Raw genomic sequence first — 20,573 nt, 5'->3', positions numbered from 1 at the left:
TTCTCATAATAAGAAAAAAGGATAATATTTTCTCATATGATGAATCTAGCAGTCTTCTATCCACACAAAGAGAATTTAGCAGTCTTCTTTGAGCTGTAATTTAGAGGAAACATTCTGATAATTTTTCATCAGTAACATGATAATAATGCGGGCAAGAATGTGCATGATGATAATCCAGTGGTGAGATTCTCTTGACTAATACTTAATATTATGAAATGATGTAGGAGAATATTTCTACTGCTCGTGTGGCCAAGATCACTTGTCCCTCGTGTCTTTTTTTGGCTAACCCGAGATGTTCAGACTTCGTTCGACTAATTCTCGAGGTTCCGTGAACTCCGATGACGCATGGAGCGGGTAACTACGCCAAAAACGCTTCGATGACTCCAAGGGGTTTCAAACTCGGGATCGGGTGAATACTGAAACCCCTCCTTAATTACTAGATCAAATCTCTTGGAATTAATGTCCCTCGTGTTTTGCTCATATGGGCTGTAGGAATAAGTCGGGCGATGTTGGAAAATTTTAAAAAGGAAAAAGGGAAAAAAAAAAAAAAGAAGAGAGGAGAAAAGTAGTTTCCGATTATTATTTTTTCCTTGAAAATTACGCAATAAATAAGAATGGAAATGGAAAGCCCAACTGCCGCCGGAGACAAATTGATTACAGACCCAAAACCAGACAGCGGAATCCGACTCACCCAAAGCACATAACCTAAGGCCAAACGCCCGAATCAGATCGGATCTCTCTCTCTCTCTCTCTCTCTCTCTCTCTTTTTCAGCTTTCCTTAAGCTCCGAGCTCGGAAAATTTTCTCTCCGACACCGGAGGCGGTCGGTCCGGATTCTCTCCCCTGCATCGAGCTCAATTTGATTCATTGTAATCCGGACGAGAGGAGCAGTTGTTCCTTGCCTGTCCCCCGGTGAGCTGAAAATCACCACGTCTTGTTCGATTGTTTGATGCTGCCGAATGTTGTTGTTTCTCGTGTATGGTGTCGTCTTGAGCTGTTTCTTGATTGGCATTTGTCGGTCAAATCAAATGGGGTTGGGCGATGACATTTCATTCCACATGTTAATTGACCGCAAATCAATTCGTGAAGTTTTGGAGAGTCTGCTCAAAGAAGCTTTTGTATTCTCAATGCGCGCATTGTAACCTGACAAATAATTATGACATAGACAATGTTTGGGTTTGGGTATTTGAAACCAAAAATGTGGGCTCTAAATCTTACATTCACCTGGTGAATTTTCTTGGGGCAATGGAAAAAGATAATCTTGTCTATGTTCTGCTTCTTGTTGTGAGTTTTACGTTGCTTGTTTAATCTGGGATTAGAAGCTCAGTGAGGGGCTTGCTAGATTTGTTAACTGTGTAAAGTTTTTCCTTGAAGCAGGATCTGGAGTCCTGTTTAGTTCGTATTGGTTTAGTCAGGCCTTGAAGACTATACCAGCAGAACCTTGTGGAGGGAATCATAGTAAGATTGTTGCAACATTTGATGGAAATCATATGAATTCAGATTCTTGTATGACAGGATATCTACAAGGATCTGACCTAGTGTAGGAGGGACATGTTAGCAGATGATCCAGGTCAAGAAGAGGTTGATCAAACTGGGAAAAGCTACACTTTTAGTGCAACTCTAGTCGCAGGTCTACGCAGAGAGCCATCTTTCTCACGTTGGTGCAGTGAGGATTGTAGCATTCACTTGAAAGGACCAGAAGATAGCTCTGTCCTAAGTTTAGATGAATCTGATTTTGAATTGCCGATTCTTCGACAGCATGAGCTGCTAAATGGGCTTCTAGGCGAGAGTAAACACCTGTATAGTAAACGTGTTCCTGAAACCATGCACGTGAATGGAAGTCATGACATGGGTGATGTCTCTAAACCCGTTGAAGGAGATACATCTGAACATTATGCATCTTTTGATGTCGAAAATGGGTCTGCAACACAGAGACGCTTCCTCAATATTGATGCAGATGGCCCCACCTCTACCGGTAGTCACAAAGTGTCATCACAATATTCTGATAGCTTCTCTGTCGCTAATGTGCTCAAAACGTTGTTTTTCATACTTGTTTGGTACACCTTCAGCACATTTTTGACCTTGTAAGTACTTTCGTTTCTGTAGTCAATCTTGCAAAAGGATGGCCAAATTCATTGAAGTCCTAACGCAGTATTTCTTTTATTTCTTTATTTTTCTTGGGTAGGTATAATAAAACCCTATTGGGGGATGACATGGGAAGATTCCCAGCTCCTCTCTTGATGAACACTGTCCATTTCACCATGCAAGCTGTTCTCTCACGGGCCATCATATGGTATAGATGTAAAAGACATCAAAGTAGTGTTACTATGTCATGGAGAGACTACTTTTCAAAAGGTAAACTCACTACATCATGTTGATATTATCATCGTCATTGACGAGGCTTCCAATTTGTTCTTCTTCGCGACTTCTTCATTAATTTATTAACTGTCTATCAACTAATGCGGCAGATGGAATTTGCTTTTCACAGTTGTACCGACTGCACTTGCAACGGCAATGGATGTAGACCTCAGCAATGCTTCCCTTGTATCAATCTCCGTTACATTTGCCACAATGGTTGGTTAATCCGCTCTGTTTCCTCCCCCCCCCCCCTTCTGAAGTTCCTTTCTTTATGTGCTCTATGAATTAAATTATGATACTTTGATTATCTCGCTGGCCTCTTACTTCTCTTTCTTCTTTTTGATTTGCAGTGTAAATCTGCAGCCCCCATATTTCTATTATTGTTTGCTTTTGCTTTCAGGTACAATTCTACATCGTTTCATCTGATTACGAGATTGCATTAATATAGGAGAATATGTCACACAGATTTCTTTTCCGCATTTACATCAGTCCATGCGATCATCCATATAGTAATAATATCCTAATGTTGTAGACAATTTTGAATTCCATAAATTTGTCCAAAGCTATATCATTTTCATTGGCTTCAGCCCGTAATGGTCACATATACATGTAATGAAAGAGTATATAGCCCCTTGTAGAGGAGGGAAGGGCAGGGGAAGGCATTAGTCTACCCTTTTACGAGCAGAATTCTAAACTATTTCCATTCCAGAAAGGTGTCCAGCTGCTAATAAGCCGATCCCATCAATCTCTTCCCTGCATGACCTTTTTAGACTGTCTGAATCTCTAGACCTGACAGGAGTTGTCATAACTATCCTTTTCCCACCTCAATCGATGACCTTCTCTGATTTTGAATTGGTGTTGGAATGAATGTCCTTTTGAGATTCATATCAAAAGTAACCTATCTTTTTCCAGTTGACCTAATCGCTATTGAATCTTAGATACTTAGCATTTGTCAAAACATCAAGTGAATTTTTTATACAAGCCTTCTCTTTGCTTCTGAGAGCAACAATTGACTTCTTCAGTTTTGCTTCACACTGACGGACAGCTGAATCTCGTGTTACTTTCTTCTCATACATGCATGGAAGATAAAATCTTGCGGTCATCCTTTTCTCTTTATGCATGTTCTCATCAATGGATGTTATCAAGCAATTACGTTTCCCTCACCCGTTCTTTGACTTAAACTTTTTTCTTCAACTTTGAAGGTTAGAGTCCCCCAGCATTAAGCTCTTGGGTATCATGTCCGTTATCTCTGTAGGAATTCTATTAACAGGTATGTGGTGAAAGCTTCAATAATAATAAAATGTAGATGATACATGTACGGTATAATAATTCAATTCATACTGAGGAGTCTGCCTTCTGCATCTTTATGAAGATGCTTCATTAGTGTGTAAACTGTCTATGAGCTAACTTCACATACTTGTATTCAGTTGCAAAGGAGGCTGCATTTGAGTTTTGGGGCTTTATCTTTGTTATGCTTGCTGCTGTTATGTCTGGGTTTCGCTGGTGCATGACGCAGATACTCCTTCAGGTATGCTACTTGTATTTTATTTTATTTTTTGATAAGTGGCCTCACCAAGGGCTATGGGTGCATGACTTCGCGGATGATCCATGAAGTGTACACGCATCCTGTCTACTTGCACCAACCCTTGGGGTGTATTTCATTCCTCTTATAGTGCTCATTATCTATTCCTCTCAGTGCTCATCATTTACAAGTTATTGGACTTGATGTTCATTGCTGATTTTTCTTGCTTTATCCTTCCCGATTATTCTTACCTTACTTTTGTTGGCTTGCATTTTGGACTTTTGGCGATGCCTCTTGAAACATTTCACATTGAAGAAAGAAGACTATGGTAACTCTTTACCCTGCTCTTTTTGCACATTCGTATCTGATACAACAATTAAACAATATGCTGAGTGCAGTTAATGTAAAATAAATAAAGACAGCACAGCAACCTAATCTTTGGTATAATATTAAAATTCTGTGTCATTATAGATTGAGTCGAACAGTGTGTGCCATGAACAGGTTTCTAATCATCATTTCCAGCACCTATAGCTTATGTTTAAGGAATTTCTACGCAGAAAAGCTGTAAGAGGCCAACTTTTAACTATGTCCCGCTTTTGTACGGGAGAAAATGAGAACTTTACCTTTTAGCTGCTTAGTCATCCTCAGCTGGAAAAGTGATAATTACTACATTTTGTTTGACTTGGCAATCTAAAATTCCCTCCCCAGTTTGATACAATCTGCATTATTAGATGATGAACTTTGGGATTGCTTTGAAAAACAGTCATTCTGATGATGCCTCGCTCATCTGTTTCAGGGTTGAAAGATCCAATTACATTTATGGGCTATGTTACTCCAATGATGGCTATGGCAACTGCTGTTCTCTCCCTCTTGGTGGATCCATGGCAGGAATTCAGAAAGAACAACTACTTCAATAATGAATGGCATGTCATGCGAAGTTGCTTGTTGATGCTTCTTGGTGGAACATTGGCCTTTTTTATGGTAAGAATATGGTCAAAAACTTTCTTCCGACCATTCTCTTGGCGTGTTCTTTTCTCTGCATCTTCTCAGTTATTGCAATTGTGATGATTTCGTTGGCGCTGTCATCTTATTGCAGGTTTTAACAGAATACATTCTTGTCTCGGTGACTAGTGCTGTTACAGTGACAATTGCTGGTGTTGTCAAGGAAGCAGTCACTATATTGGTATGTTTATGTGGGCTCTTCTGATTATTGTTAAATGAGCTTGTGAAAACCAAATCATTGAGTTACAATTTAGGCTGATTCTCCAAATTCCCCGTTATATGATCTCTCACCAAGAGAATGGTAATGTCCAAGAGTATTGTATGGAAACTGACGTAAAGGATCCTGACATTGTCTTATTTGTAAATACTTCCGCTGAAAATGTTGTTTGTTAATATCATAACTAATAATGAATGAAGCACAAGGCTGTAGATTGGAGAATTGATGCTGGATTTTTCTTTTCAGGTGGCCGTCTTTTATTTCCATGACGAGTTTACCTGGTTGAAAGGACTCGGTCTCTTGACAATTATGATCGGTGTGAGTTTGTTCAACTGGTACAAGTAAGTGATAGTCAACTCAGTTCTATTACTTATCGATTTAATTTATCCAAATTGATGATTTTCTTTTTCTTTACTGAATAAGGAAGATTACTCAATTTGGGTTTCTTTTAATTGTATTGTTTGCTTCTAATTTATGGACCTTTTCTTTATTCTCTTCACTGATAGGCTCTGACATATTGACTCTGGACTAAGTGATGCCAAGTTCATGATTTATTCTTTCTTCTTGATGATCTCAGATTTCGAATGCCCATGCTGGTTCTGTTATAGTTTATAGATCCTGGTTTGGAGCCAATTCCTCATCATAGTACATGCATTTCTTACTCCATATCACATTTTTGCAGATATCAGAAATTGCATGAAGGTCATAGTTGTGAAGATGAGGGAGAAGGATCAATTGCAAGAAACGCTGCCGCAAAATATGTTATTCTTGAGGAGATGGAGGAGCAAGAAGATGGCACCTGATCGCTTCACCTGCTCTCTTAATTTGGTTCAACGAACTTCAAGTAATTTTGAGATCTTTCGTTTCCTGAATTTTCCCAGAAAGTTGTAAAATTCCATTTACCCTGAACAGCCTCTAGAATCTATTTCTTAGTTCGAGATCCCTCTCACTAACTGGAATCACAGAATTAGTAGATCAAATCTTAGCAGCAAATGCAAAGAGTGAGAAAGTTCCAAGATTTTGTATTTTTATTTCTCAGTTCAAATATACATTACTATGGTACATCTTGATTTCTTCGGCTAAAAGTTGCAAGACCTACTCCTGCCTTGCCATCTCAAATCACCCGTCAAGCCACCAACCATGTGTTTTATTGCTTGGTAATGCTTTCTTTAACGGGGATGTTTCTGTGATTTCAGGTCTGCTCGGTGGAGCTCCTGAGGATCTATCTCAGCTTCTTCTTCTCTGGTTGATTCGGTTTAACTTTTCAGGCAAGACTTGAAGTGGATTTATTGCAATGACTGCAAATTTTGACAACTTTGGGCAGGGAGTTCATATGCAGTGAGCAGTGGCTGCATTATTCTATGAGGCTCGGATATAGGATCGCCATAATAGCTTTGCAGTTGTTGCTTAGACGACATTGAGTACTATGTAATTCCTGATTCATTGCTATCCTAGTTTTTTTCTCTTCCCCCCTGGGTTCCCTCTTCCTTTTTCTTCTTCCGATCCCGACCGTGGGATGCTATTTTTGCCTGTATATTGTACCATTACGTAAGAGGCATTTGTACTGAGTAATGTTATCTCCTTCTGCGAGTATTGCCACTCTAACAATGAAGATGTAAAAGTGCGTCTCAGACCAATGGATACGATGTTTATGTGCCCAAATTTTTCGGGGTTTAAGCTTTAGTCAATTGTATGATTACAATTGTGCTCTCCTTTTCAAAAATAAGCACTGTTTTGTTCTCAGGAATGAAGATAAGCCTTGCAATCGTATGCTTGGACCGGCTATAAGTCACTTGATCGGGTTTCATATCCAAGATGCAAGTTAAAGCTAAAATAACTTAGCAAATGTCGCGCATTCGGATGCATATTTATACTTTTGAGTTATGGAATCAATCTTGACAGATGATGAACGTATCTACACAAGCAATTTCCAATCATCAAAATCGCACTTAAATGAATGGAGTATGAACAACTTATTGGATAAAATCATGCAAAGTTGTCTCGTCTGTGACCTTTCAATCCCAATGCTTTCAATGTCTGGTTTCATCTTCATGTCCTGTCAGCCTTGAGAATAACAGGCACTTACAAATGGGGGCTTATCCGGTCCCGGGGAACCGGTCCAGTTGAACATAGTCGAGCACAGTGCAATCGACTATGTTCAACTGGACTGGTTCCGTCTTGTCTGTGACCTTTCAATCCCAATGCTTTCAATGTCTGGTTTCATCTTCACGTCCTGTCAGCGTTGAGAATAACAGGCACTTACAAATGGGAGCTTATCCGGTCCCGGGGAACCGGTCCAGTTGAACATAGTCGAGCACAGTGCAATCGACTATGTTCAACTGGACTGGTTCCGTCCGGTACTGGATAAATTTCCAGTACAAATGGGTCATTGCAGCACTTGTCATCCACAAAGCATTCACCGCGACATTCTCGTCATGTCGCATACAACCGTCACCTCCAGTACTCGAAACGTTACCTCAGTATGCAGAACCCGAACCACGTCTCCCATCAAGGTCATCATTCAAGAAGCAAAGAGCTTGACTCGCCTGTGGATACGATCTTAACCCTCTCAGTAAAGCTTGCTTTCAAACTTATCTTGTGATGGAAACTAGACTTTCGATGTAGAAATGGGCATCTAAGCTATGAGCAGACCCTCTAACGGGAAGATCTCGAACCGTTTCACTGCTCGCCTCATAAATAGCCAGCCCCCCGTTACTCTTTTCCACGAAAATCTCACCGTTTGCGCCACAACCTAATGGCATACGAACCCCGATGATGGGTCCGATGCTCAACCTTTTCGTCCAAGATTCCTCCCCGACTCCACCATCAATCACCCACAAATCCAAGCATTTCGCCCTTCCTCTGAAGTTGTAAGTCATCAAGCAGAGCGACTGCTCACACACCGCGAGCTTCATGCAACTTCCATCCGGCTTAAATCCCAAATCAGGCAAATAAACTCGTCGGAACACCTCTTCCCGCATATCAAACGACAAGATGAGCTCCATGTCGTCCGAGCCGCAGTTATAAGCAACCCAATATACGATTCCGTTCAAAGCTACACAATCCAAGGAGTAAACTTTGCAAGGTAAAGCAGGGACTTCCCTCCACGAACCTTCGCTGAGAGCGAACACCTTGGCTCGGAAGCACGGCCTGCCTCGGGAATACTGGAACGCGATCCTCACCACTTTGTAGTCATCAACAGCACGATGGTACCCAAATCCATGGGTGACGGCGGAAGGGACATCTGATATCCATAGATCTTCATGAGAATTTATGCATTTGGGCAGAACCCGAGATTCTCGAGTGGCAGGGTTCCACAGGAACATGAAATCGTCGTAGCCGTGAGACAAGCACACGACGCCATTGCAGGACCCGATGACCTTTAAGCTGGGCGAATACATGTCAAGGGGGATATCAACGGGGGAAACCAGCTCCAGATTTTCGCCGGAGAGCAGGGAGATGAGGGTCTTACCCGTGTCGCGGCAGCGGCGCTTGACGAGGAGAGATCGAGCGCCATTGGGGTCTCCGGCATCGCCACGAATGACTGAGTGGTTCAGGTGACGGGGGATGAAGCTAGGGGACTCGATCAAGCGGCGCCATGACTTGCAGACGGACTTGAAGCGGAAGAGCGTCTTGACGGGGAGCCTCGACAGGACTTCCGCCGTCAACTCTAGGGGAAGCTCCGAAGCAGAATCAGGCGTCGACTCGCCATCCATCAACGGAGAGGAGGATGCAGAATTGTTAAAGGTTAAGGAGAGAGAGCGCTGAGCAGAAATCTATGGGCTATGGGTGTGGCAGCAGAAGACGCTGAAGAGACGAACGGCCACTCTCCGACGATTCATTTCGTTAGGAAGACGAAGGGGGCCCATGGAGGGTAGGCGAATCGGGTCCAATGGTTCGGGTCGACACAGCCGCGTGGGCGGATCCGGGTCAGTTTTATTCTCCCGTACTGGGAAAATAGAATTATACAGGACGAGTGATGATTCGAGCACAGCAAGCTTCTTGTATTCTCCATCATCCTCAAAATGGGGTGGACGTTTATAGTTTATTTGGTTTTAGAGTTAAGTATTGTTGATTTAGATTTTAATTGAGTTGCAATGATTGTATTGTTGAATTACGAGAAAAAGTGTGAAAATGTAATGAATAATTGAGAGAAAGTAATGATTGTGTGGTTGAATTGAACATTATTGAAGTTAAGTGAAATAAAGTTAAAATCAATTTGTAAAACAAAAGAAAGGTAGAGTCATGGACTTATACCCAACATGGACAGATGGTTGCTCTTCCTCATTAAGGTAGTGTTTGGTTTCACAATATCATTTTAAAATTACAATTTTAACTCAACTCTACCAACTACAAAACAAAATAACACATCAAAAGTCAATAAAGGTGGGTCCCACACATAAATATTTTTATTACTCCATTATAATACAATTCCATTACAATTAATTCTCAACTCCACCCGTTCTTGTACATACTAATAGGCTCGTCCTCTTTCAACGTGCCAAATTTGATATGCAATACGGTCACGTACTGTATCCATCTCCCTACTGCTCATGTCAATATCATTTCGGATTCCATTTTGTTGAGGCGGATTACGAAATTCATCATAATATTGCCACGCATCACCATACTCCTCAAATAATCTATCGCGATAACTATTGATCCGAATGAAATTGTGCAACATAAAGCAGGCAAGCGCAATTTGTCCTTGACGACGCGGTCTGAAGTTTGACATTTCCCGCAATATTCCAAATCTGTTCTTCACGACACCGAAGCACCGTTCTATTAGGTTACGAACGGATGCGTGTCGCTGATTGAACAACTCTTCCATCGTCGTTGGAGGATTGTCATTATTGAAGTCACTGCGGTGATACCGTTGTCCTATGTAAGGGGCCAAATAACCGGGCATATTTGGAAAGCCCGCATCAACTATATAATATTGTTCTGCGTGCAGACATGTACAAATAATGTATATATCTGTAGTTCCATATGTTTATCGAAATACATAAGAGCTTAACAAGAGAACATGGTATATGGAAAGTAACAACTTACCGCCTTGTAGTGCAGGGAATGTCGGTAACGTTGCGGCATCAGAAAGAATTCTAGAGTCTGTGTGCCGAACCCTCCCATCCGGTCATGACATAAGTGATGATCATTTGATGGGAACAAACAGCTAGAACATTTTGCGTTATGTCACCGTTTCGATCGCGATATGCGCCTCTCACCGAAGCTGGCATAATAGCTTTAACATGAGTCCCATCAATTGCCCTGATGCAATGCTGCAGTAATAATAAAAATCAATACGAGTTACAGTACATATAATAAAAGAATAGAAGTTCATTTCGACAGTTGTACGATAATTACCCTAAAGAATGGATACCATTGTCGGCACCCACGAATTTCAGGCTGTTCCTCAACGTTCCTCGGTCTTATGTACGTTGGCACTAACGAATGAAGTCCTTGAAGTATTAAATTGAATGCTCGTGAGACTGTCTCCTTAGAATGCTGAAAGCGTTCGGCAACAACGGCATATCGAGTGCTATGTGCAACTACCAATAAGAACATTCCAAGCATCTCCTCGACGGTCATACATTTCCTTGTATTTCGAATGCCATAGTTTGCTCTTAATGTGTCGCACAAATTATGAAATACGTGAGGGTCCATCCTGAAATTCTCGTAACATGTTGTGTCATTTGAAAGCACTTCGTTAATGTACTCACTGCCTCGTAGTGCCGACGTTCTACATGGACGTGCACGGGGGACTTGCTGTTCAGACATTGCATCGTGGATCGTCAAAAGGACGGGCAAATCATCTACGCTGCTGTCGTCATCATCGCTGGATGAATTATCATATCGCAGTGAGTTCACATACCTTGCCATAATCCTCTTCCGTTGAAGGTGACGAGTTGTATTGACAAACGTTAACATGATAGATTATCAACAAATAACACGAATTGACGAAGGGAATAACATTTCAAACACATAGCCAATGCATTAGCAAAGTCAATCAGGTTCAAACATAACAGTAAAGGAAAACAAGGGTCTGGTTAATGTCATAACAGAAAAAACCGAAAGTAACAAACACATATGAGGAGAAACGTTCGGGCGTTCAAGGATGAACAAGGTTGTGCAACCATTCGCGCCTAGCTTCATCGTACATCTAAACGAACGCCTGTCGCCATCGTTCATCCTCCGTAATACGTGCTGTACCGGCGAGATACTCGCGTATAGAAATTGTTCCCTTAATTTGATTGAGGACAACCATGGCTTCTCTGATGCTGTTCTATGCTGGTTTCTCGGGGCTCGTCACTGACTTGCTCTTCTTTGACTCCGGAGGGGTAGAATTTTTCGCTTTGTCCTTCTTCACCTTACTTTCCTTGTACAAGTCGATCAACTCCTACAACTTGCGACTTGTTGTTTGAACCTCTCTTTCTCACTCGTCGCCTCGACCCTGTAACGACAGGTTCCTCAGCTTCATCAGTTGGGTCATCACTGTCGCCGGATCCCTCTGCAAGATCGATAGGCTCTTTGCCACGGCTGTTCCGTAATGCTAGAAATTCCTCTTCTATGCGTGCATAGGATCGGGGGCTATGAGGTGGGTCGGTTGACGAAATTCGTAGGCCCCCTGTTGCTGTCGATGTTTTGTACATCAGTTGTAAGGCGTCATAATGCTTGCATCCTTTTGACCGAAAAGTCCTGAAGTTATGTGCCTCTACATGTTATACACATGCAATACTTAGTAACAACGACTTTGCGTTAAATAGGCAACTTTAAGAAAAAGTAAGCGGTAGAGTACGTTGATAAACTTGTCCCAAATATCAGGATTCGCCTTCACGGTGTTAGTCGGCCCATCCCAACCTACTCCAGTGTGCCGAATCAGCTCTGTGAATTGTGTGTACTGTGTCTTCAGCCTTTGTGCTTTTATTTTCACCTTGTCGATGCCAAGAATCACACCTGGGAATTTCTCTTCCAGTTCCCTACTTATCTGTTCCCAGTCCTTCAATTTCCAACTTGATGTATGCGTCCTTTGGAATTTATCGACCATAATGTCAACGAAAGCACTCTCAAGTTCGTCTGTCCACTCAACTATGCCATCACCCTTGGGAGCCATCTCAGTTGCAGAGCAGTGCCGATAACTTAATAATGCACATACAACAGTAAAGGTTAACTAGGCAAATACACACTCATACATGCAAGACATATAGAAGCTAGGAATTCAAGATGTATTACGGACTAGAGACATTGATAGATAAATGCAAGGAAAGAATGCCACAGCGAGGCCACAAGCACATTATGTTCCAATGCAGCAACAACATCATTCAATCAGAGGCACCATTGTAAAGAATAATATGCAGCTTAGCGTAACAAACAGAAATGGCAGCCAGCAACCAACAAACAAAGGCACCAACAATTTCGGAAATACAACCATTCCAAGGAAACTTCTATGCCAAATTTCTTGCAAAAAATCGAGCAACACAAGGCACATATACACAGTAAGCAGGCAAGCAGAAACATTCCAACTCCATACTTTCCAAACACACCGTTTGTTGCCCAAGGAAAATCGACCAACACAGTTTGCGACATCAACTCAGACAGCAATGAGGACTGAGCTTGTCATTCCATCTCCCTACTGTCCCAAATTTGTTGCAAAAATTTGACCAACACAGGGCACATCTACATAGTAAGCAGCCAAGCGGAACCATTCCAACTCACTACTGACCAAAATTCCTTGCAAAAAATCGGCCAAAACAGGGCGACCTCTACTCACGGCAGACAAGTGAAATGCAACCCTAACCCTATCACAGAGTATCAGATATAATTGGAAGGACTCTTGAGTAAAATGTGGCGGAGAAATTACCTTGGATTTGGGTATGGAACCGTGAAATCGCAATCGACCCTTTTAAGAAGAGATGGCAGTGGTAGGGGCCCGGATTTTGCCGAATGCCTTTGCTGCTCAAACTGACAGGGGAGGAGACACATGAGTTGGGGGAGGGGGCTGGATGCACGCGAAGCTGACCGGTGCAAAAAGATTCGCTTGAACAACAACTCACTGCGAGATAGAAGTCGGCAAAGTTGTCGATCAAAGAAGGAAGAGGGGCGGGGGGAAGGAGGGGGGCCGGCTGATGAATGATACAGAGCGGGTATGAAGGAAGGGGAGGAGTAGGGGCCGGGTTAGAGATAACAGAGGTCCAACGCTTGTAAAGGATTGCTGAATATGCGGGGTCCACAAGTCCCCAACAAACGGTCAAAATTAGCATCATTCAAAATCAAAATGTTATTTTAGAATGTTACTATGAAACCAAACATGCCCTAAGTAATCCATGCTCTTTTAGTCCCTGCCACTGCTAGCATGTTGGATTATGGAAGACGGATAAAAAGACATACAAAGTACAGCTTTGGAGCAGAACTTCCTTAGTATAAAACTCAGACAAAACCAAAAACCTCCAGTTACACAAAGACCAGTATGCATATTCATACGAGCAAACATTAAAACGAGGATACTGTACTGCCGCCAGTTAACTAGGCCAAAACCCCCTGAAACCCATATATTATTATAGAACCCTAATTGATGTTTGACAGATGACCCGCTCCCGCTCCCGCACTTTCATCTTCTTCTTTTCGATCTCCACCTCCTCGGCTTGAAAGTGAACAGGGCGACCTCGGCATGTCCTCGTGATCGGTTGAGGACAGTGCTGACCTCGACATGGCCATGAAATTGTGCAAGGGAGCCAGAAAGACATATCGGAACGAGGAGGGAAGGAGGGGTAGGTCCCACACGCGTCCACAACTTGAACGTCCCACGTATACATGGCTTCTTAGAAAATGAAGCCACGTCAGCATTCCGTTCGTTTTCGTTAAGAAAGTTTTAAAAATTTGTGTCACGTGGCGAAATTATTTTCATTATAGTTTTGAAAACTATGCTATAAGGTGAAATTTTTCCTTAACCCGCAAGGCCAATAGGAACGCCACCCCCACAGTCGGAAAAAAGCTGACAATATATCCTTTGGGCGACGGCGGCCCCCAGCTCCCCATTCTGATCGATGGACAAGCGACGAAGAGAAATGATTGAGCTGCCCGTGGAAGTCTTGGCGGATATCCTCTCCAGACTCCCCGTGAAATCGCTGATGTGCTTGAAATCCGTCTGCCGGTCATGGCGCTCTCTGGTCGGCGATCCTCATTTCGTCGCCGAGTATCTGGCGCGGTCCGGCTCCAACCGCTTTCTCCTGGCAAACTACTACTCGGACCTCCACGGTCAGTACCTCATCTCGCTGCTCTCTTGCGAAACCCTCGAGGTGATCGGCCGTGTCGAGATCCCGCATCCTATCCGCTCCGGATATTTTAGGGTCGTCGGCTCAATTAATGGCATTGTTTGCTTGGTATCCGACCTCCCTGGCTATCGCGTCTCGCTATTGAACCCTGCAACTAGAGAATCGAGGCTCCTGGCCGATCCTTCAATCCCCTTAGAAGTTCCCCGGACCTCGGTATACAGGGGGGTTTACTATGGATTCGGTTACCATCGTGGAATCGATGATTACAAGCTGGTTAGGATCATCGCGACCATCGATAGCGGAAGCAAGCTGCATTACGGTTACCGAGCCAAGGTTTTCTCACTCAAAGATGGTCTATGGAAAGAAATCCCAGCTCCAAACTGTGATATTGTTTATAAGCTTGACGGGACCGTCGCTGAAGGAGTTGTTCATTGGATTGCTTGCGGAGGCAGACATGAAGGTTCTGAGGTTGTCTTGTCCTTTGACCTGGGCAATGATAAGTTTGAGCGGCAGTGCCTTCCTGATCTCGGGGAGGATGATGGAGACTGTAAGAGGCTCACTGTATTTGAAGAATCACTTCGGTTGGTAGTCTATTCTCGCTTGAGGGGAGATAGGTGCCTCGTCATATGGGTGAGGAATTCTCGAGCTTCTCAAGACGTTTGGACTAGACTAGCTAGAATTGAGCCAACCTTTGGAACTCACAGGCCGGTGGGCTGGGGAGCAAGGGGCGAATTTCTTATGGAAAACAATTATGGAAAGTTGGTTGTCTATGAAGTAAATAACCAGAATATCCAAAACAAACGTGTTGATGCTGAGAAGATTCCATGTTACTTCGATTTCCATCCCTACGTGGAGAGTGTAGTTCCGCTCACGAGATAAGTTGGCGTTCTCTACTCTGTTCCTCTTTCCACCGGAAAATCTCTAGGTATGGCTCGTTAATGTATTTTGTTGCTGGAAGCCTCTGTTTGGAGTATGACATGCATTTTCTGATCTAAATGAGCCGGATGTTCTGCCAACAGATTAGGACCCCTATAGAAGATGTGGATTTGCATATGGGTTTTATCGACTTTTCAACCCTCGCAGTGATCTGAAGTCCCATGTCTAATTGATGTATGTATGTGTATAGGAACAAAATTTCATCCCATTTGGAAATTTTATGAGATGTAAAGTTCAAGCTGCTTTGGTACTTAGGTGAACTGTGAAGCATGATAATGCAATCATAGGCTCCTGATCCTGAAAGCAATTCTGTCATCAATATGAAATGTGTTGCGCGACTTTAAGTTCAAAGTTCTTTTGATAGTTCAAGAGCATCATACAGTCATATACTTCATGAGCCCCGCTGACCCCAGTCTATGCATGACGGGGTGAGAACTTATTCCGAATGAAAATTTTCATATTACTCAACATCTAGGATCATGTTATATGAAAGACGAAAAGATCTGTGAATTCGAGACTACTGTTTGAAATTCAAAACTATGGACTGTTTTCTAGCTATTTTGGCAAGATTTCAATTCAAGCACGATACTTGTATGAAGTAATTATTGGGATTTGGAATGACGTAATTCAGTGGAATTCTTGCTGACTAAGTCGGATTCTTGAACTTTATATAGGATTATAAACAGATTGTTTGTGTTCATTCTATATTCTCAGCAGTCTACAGACAGGCAGAATTACTCAGAGAAGTGAATATATATCCAGTAGACTTATAAGTTTTGACAAGGCATTTTGTTTGCGTTTCTGATTATTGCCGCATGTGTTTATACCGAGACTATGTTTACTGGCTGCTGATAGTGATAGCAAGTGTTAATCACTGATAGCAAGTGTCAATCACTGATAGCAAGTGTTAATCACTGATTGCAAGTGTTAACTTATGTTACGAATATTCAAGGGGGAGGCCTACAATACATGCATGAATGAGATACGATTACCTTTGCATTTAGGACACCATAGATGTCAGCGTAGTTCTTCTGGACTTTTAGCTCCTCTGATAGAAAAGTTTCAAGTTCATGCTTGCAAAGTCATATCACTTGAATCGATATTTGCTTGTCAGTCGACGTCATGGTCCTTGTTTTTGTATTACATCTCACGTTCTTCTGCCTATGATTGAAAGTTCAATCCATCAGGGATACAATATTGTGATCTTTTCTCCAGATATAATTTGTGCAGTAAATATCAAATCTGTGTTTATTTCATTCTTAGAACTGCAAGACGCTACGGGTAAAAAACAGAGGCTGAGGCCATTGTTTGAGGAGCTAATGCGTCGGAGGCCTACGATTTCATACACCATGTACGAGATATCACCGGACCCCAAAACTAGTAGTTCTGAACTTTGATGAACCTAGCAACTTTGTTACATCACCTTCCAATTTTTAAATTTATATATCTTTTTTTTTTTTTGGAAGTTCCTCTTTTTTTTTTTTTTTTTGCCAGAAAGTTTATTGTAAAAGTTCTACGCTTTCAGACTTTCTTACCCACCTAGACATGGAAAATTTCGTTTCGTGTCCACCACAAAGTCCCATATGAAATTGAGGATATATCGAAGTGAAAGTATAAATCAAGGATATATAATAATTACTTATAGACTAGAATCACAATATATGACGAAAAATCTATGGTCTGTAAAACTTCTTACGAATGAAAATTTTCATTATATTCGACATCTAGACTGACATTTTGAATTAAAATTTGTACATTGCAATCGGGGTTCAAGCAAAAATATTGGTGAGTTTGATACCATTGTTATTTGAAAATAAAAAAAAATATTATGGATTTGGGCCCTGAGTTGGTTTGTTTGTGAGTCGCCATTTGATAAATTAAGTGTTTAAAAATTAATTTATTGATTGTGATTGTGAATATAAAGTAATTCTCGGGACAGTAGAGGCTTTAATTGAAGGTCTGGTCTTCTTGATTGAGCTTTTGGTCCTTGTTTCTAATGAATGACAGAAGGGCTAGAACTAGTGATGGAGGCTTGGAGCTCCTGTGCAATCTGATGGCTCCTCCCCCGTTTTCTTCTCCGTCGGGAATCATCATCATCATCATCGGCAGCAGCAGGAGGAGCAGCAGCAGAACATGCTCTGCTTCCTGTCTTCGAAATTGGACTCTCCGTCGTCCCAGTTGATTCACAATTCTTCGTCCTCTTTTGGTAATCTTTTGGGTACATTTACTGGTAATTCATGCTGTCTTTTAAGCTCAGTGGCAGATTTTACCTGGGCAGCAATTACATTGTCAAAAAGCCCTGTTTTGGATGGAAAATGCAGTCAACGAGAAAGACAGGGAAGGAGGGAGTGAGTCCCATGCACATTCCCATGGCGTCCACAGCACGGTTTGTGCGAAAAAAGCGCCACGTCAGTACGCCATTTGTTTTTTTTTTTGACGGAATGTTATCGGCAGTAAAAAAATTAAAATTTTGTGCTATCTAGTAAAATTATTTTTATTTGTGCTACAATGTGAAAAAGTTTTGAAAACTATGCTACATGGTGAAATTTTCCCAAATACATAAATATACATATATATATATATGTATATATATTAGTTGAGCGGGGGACATCTGGAGTGCAATCAGTTTCACCGTATAATCAAAATAAATTAATAAATTTCTAGTAAATTACTAAAAATGAAGGAAATTATTAAAAAAAAAGTTAATTTTCACATATTCCAAAATAAATTATACATATTTCAAATATAAGTTATGTAAATTTGAAATCAACTACACACATTTCGAGAAACTTCACTTAATAGTTTAGTAGATTACTTAGCTTGGGTTTGGTTTTCGAATTGGATAATAATCCAACTCAACTTGATGTTGTGAAATGATTATAAGTGTTGATAAATATATTGATATGTAAAAATATATAATGTATGTGTAAATAGATATGAAAAAAGATGAGAAATTTATTATTAAAAAATTATTTTATATGTCTATGAAAATAATTAGAGAATTTATTATTAAAAATTTATTATAAAAATGATTAAAAAAATACATAAGAGAAATTATTATTAAATTAAAAAAATGATAAAAAAAATAATGATTGTGTTGTTAAATTTATAAATAATAGAGTTTAATTGGGTGGAGTAACAAAAACCAAGTACTGCCTTAACTTTTTGCCCACAGGTTTAGTAATAAATTAATAATTGATGATACGGTGCAATCAATCATCGAATTTACCTCGTTCACTTTGGATGAACCGAATATTTGCTCACCGACCAGTAGTGCCTGTATACCGAAGTTGTCCCAAGTGGGAATCTCAATTTCAATTTTGTTTTCTTCTTTTCTTTCCTTTCTCAGTGGGGAGTTTCATACGAATTTGTGGGTGTCGGCCACAATGAATCCCATACATCCCGTTCCGAATCAGTTCCATAAAATAAAATAAAATAAAAAATATGATTTCAATTCAGGTCATTTCAATTTAATCGTAAATAAATCTTATTGTTTGAAAAACTACGGAATATAAATGAAATGAATTGAATAATCTCATTCGGAATGTATTTTAAAATAAAATAAATTTAAGATTAAAGTCGTTAGTTTTAATTTTTAAATGAATTGAATTATGGTTAAATATTGTTTATTTTGGCCCGATCCGATATCGAATGTCGGGTGTGTTTGGTTTTAGAATTAAGTAGAGTTTTAGTTTTGATTTTAATTGGGTCGTAATGATTGTGTTGTTGAATTATAAGAAAAAGTGCGAAAAAGTAATAAATAGTTGAGAAAAATTAATGATTATGTTGTTAAATTGTGGAAAAAATAATGGATAGTTGAGAGAATTTAATATTAAAAATTGAATTGAATAGCTAAAAAATTGAAGAAAAATGCAAAAGTAATAATTATATTGTTGATTTTGTTATGTAATGAATAGAGTTAGAGTTAAAATTTTAAAAATATGATCGTAAAATCAAATGGAGCGAAATGTTCCATTAAAAAAAAAGAATCTTTTGACATTTGTAATTTGTATTCTACACAATTAAATTAAATTAAATTCTTGTAAAATGAATTGAATTATTGCATTTTGAAGGATTCCTAACGGACTAATTATTGCATTCATGCGAAGCCAAAAAGATAAGCCACATTTTTAGGTGGAGTTTCTTTATCTTATCTATCTTTTCTTTTCTTTTATATAAGGTTAAGGTTTTATTTATTTATTTATTTATTTTTGCAACTGTGAGCGAGCTCAGGTGCAATGGAAAGGCCATCACAGATCAATTGAGTTATAAATTGATTATATTCTGGTGGAACTTGATGCAAAAATTGTTCACGCCTTTATTTGGAATTGATTTGTAGAAAAATATATTCTTGATGTCGATAATAGGCCGTGCCAGAGGTTTCACAAGGTTCGAGCTAAGGCTTATTCGACACGAGACAAACTCAAAAAATACAGAGCTACGTCTTGCGATTCTTTTGTTATCTTGGATGTTCCTCGTCAATTGTTCCATCTTCATGTCTTATCAGCCTCGAGAATATATCAGCCCTTTACACTGCTTACAGATTGGCGCCACAGCTCGTCACCAACTGACAATGCACCGCGGAAATTCTCGTATATCTAGCAGCCGAACATTGCAGGAGTATGTAGCATGGCCCCATCTATCTGTCAGGCGGTCCTGGCGATTGTTGTTTCATGAATCGATGAAAGTTTCCCAATATCCCCAAAGCCACCGACCTGCAATCTCCAAAGGTCGGTTCGATTTTCACTAGTCTAATCCAAACATCGCGTGTATCTCGCGGTTTCCTCACCTTACATGTCAAGGCACACGTCCAGGTTTAAAGTGTAATGAGATACATCAAAACTGGTCGATTCCTCAAACATTACAATCTTCTTCGAATCACCAGCCTCTTCATGGATTCGGGAAGCTGCGCCTGCCCGAACTTGTCATCACCCAAATATAAGGATAGGATCACCTTGGACCTCCTTCCACTTCGGAGGATCAGGTATCGACTCTCGAGGTCTGAATAGTAAGTACTTCACGAGGTGAGAGTAGATGGCGCTGCCTTTCACGGAGGACTGCTTGACATGCTCAGAGATGAATAGAGGGTTTTCACAATTTGCAAATGATTTCAATCGGAAGAGCGATTTCATGGGGAGTCTTGAGAGGATGTTGATCATCAGTTCCCCCGGCAGCACGCCGCTTAAGCAGTGACCTTGTAGTTGAGGGCAGTCTTATATCTGGAAAGGATTTCAATTTTGTCGCCCTGAGGGATTGAACATTCAATCATA

General features: G+C 40.7%; 3 protein-coding genes across 8 annotated transcripts; 2 read left to right on the top strand and 1 right to left on the bottom strand.

The window, feature by feature from the left end:
• Positions 1–624: 624 nt before the first annotated feature.
• LOC116203755 (probable sugar phosphate/phosphate translocator At1g06470) lies at positions 625–6,781 on the top strand. Its single transcript, XM_031535657.1, has 13 exons — positions 625–911; positions 1,377–2,083; positions 2,185–2,354; positions 2,488–2,573; positions 2,708–2,757; positions 3,560–3,627; positions 3,785–3,885; positions 4,195–4,207; positions 4,676–4,860; positions 4,976–5,062; positions 5,345–5,439; positions 5,781–5,942; positions 6,295–6,781. The coding sequence occupies exons 2-12, from the start codon at positions 1,551–1,553 to the stop codon at positions 5,899–5,901; spliced, it is 1,509 nt and encodes a 502-aa protein (XP_031391517.1). The 5' UTR covers positions 625–911; positions 1,377–1,550; the 3' UTR covers positions 5,902–5,942; positions 6,295–6,781.
• Positions 6,782–6,927: 146 nt separating this feature from the next.
• LOC116203756 (F-box/kelch-repeat protein At3g23880-like) lies at positions 6,928–9,016 on the bottom strand. 3 transcript variants are annotated; one of them, XM_031535659.1, is made up of 2 exons: positions 8,571–9,015; positions 6,928–8,342 (listed from the first exon to the last, which is right to left on the bottom strand). In XM_031535659.1, exons 1-2 carry the CDS (start codon positions 8,812–8,814, stop codon positions 7,690–7,692), a joined length of 897 nt encoding a protein of 298 aa, XP_031391519.1. In that variant the 5' UTR covers positions 8,815–9,015; the 3' UTR covers positions 6,928–7,689. The 3 variants fall into 3 exon arrangements, with proteins under 3 accessions (XP_031391519.1, XP_031391520.1, XP_031391518.1); XM_031535660.1 differs by having other exon boundaries at positions 6,928–8,485; positions 8,571–8,785; XM_031535658.1 differs by having other exon boundaries at positions 6,928–9,016.
• A 5,015-nt stretch (positions 9,017–14,031) lies between these two features.
• On the top strand, positions 14,032–17,812 carry LOC116205566 (F-box/kelch-repeat protein At3g06240-like). Of its 4 annotated transcripts, XR_004156532.1 has the most exons (3): positions 14,032–15,292; positions 16,567–16,654; positions 17,311–17,812. XR_004156532.1 is itself a non-coding variant. In XM_031538194.1 (2 exons), the coding sequence occupies exon 1, from the start codon at positions 14,140–14,142 to the stop codon at positions 15,244–15,246; it is 1,107 nt and encodes a 368-aa protein (XP_031394054.1). In that variant the 5' UTR covers positions 14,032–14,139; the 3' UTR covers positions 15,247–15,292; positions 17,311–17,812. The 4 variants fall into 4 exon arrangements, 3 of the variants coding, with proteins under 3 accessions (XP_031394054.1, XP_031394053.1, XP_031394055.1); XM_031538194.1 differs by lacking the exon at positions 16,567–16,654; XM_031538193.1 differs by lacking the exon at positions 17,311–17,812 and having other exon boundaries at positions 16,567–16,771.
• The last annotated feature ends 2,761 nt before the right edge of the window (positions 17,813–20,573 follow it).

The sequence above is a fragment of the Punica granatum genome, chromosome 4 (genome assembly GCF_007655135.1).
Source record: "Punica granatum isolate Tunisia-2019 chromosome 4, ASM765513v2, whole genome shotgun sequence".
Classification (NCBI taxonomy): domain Eukaryota; kingdom Viridiplantae; phylum Streptophyta; class Magnoliopsida; order Myrtales; family Lythraceae; genus Punica; species Punica granatum.
The sequence above is the reverse complement of the archived record's forward strand: the minus strand, read 5'-3'. Positions and strand labels throughout refer to the sequence as shown.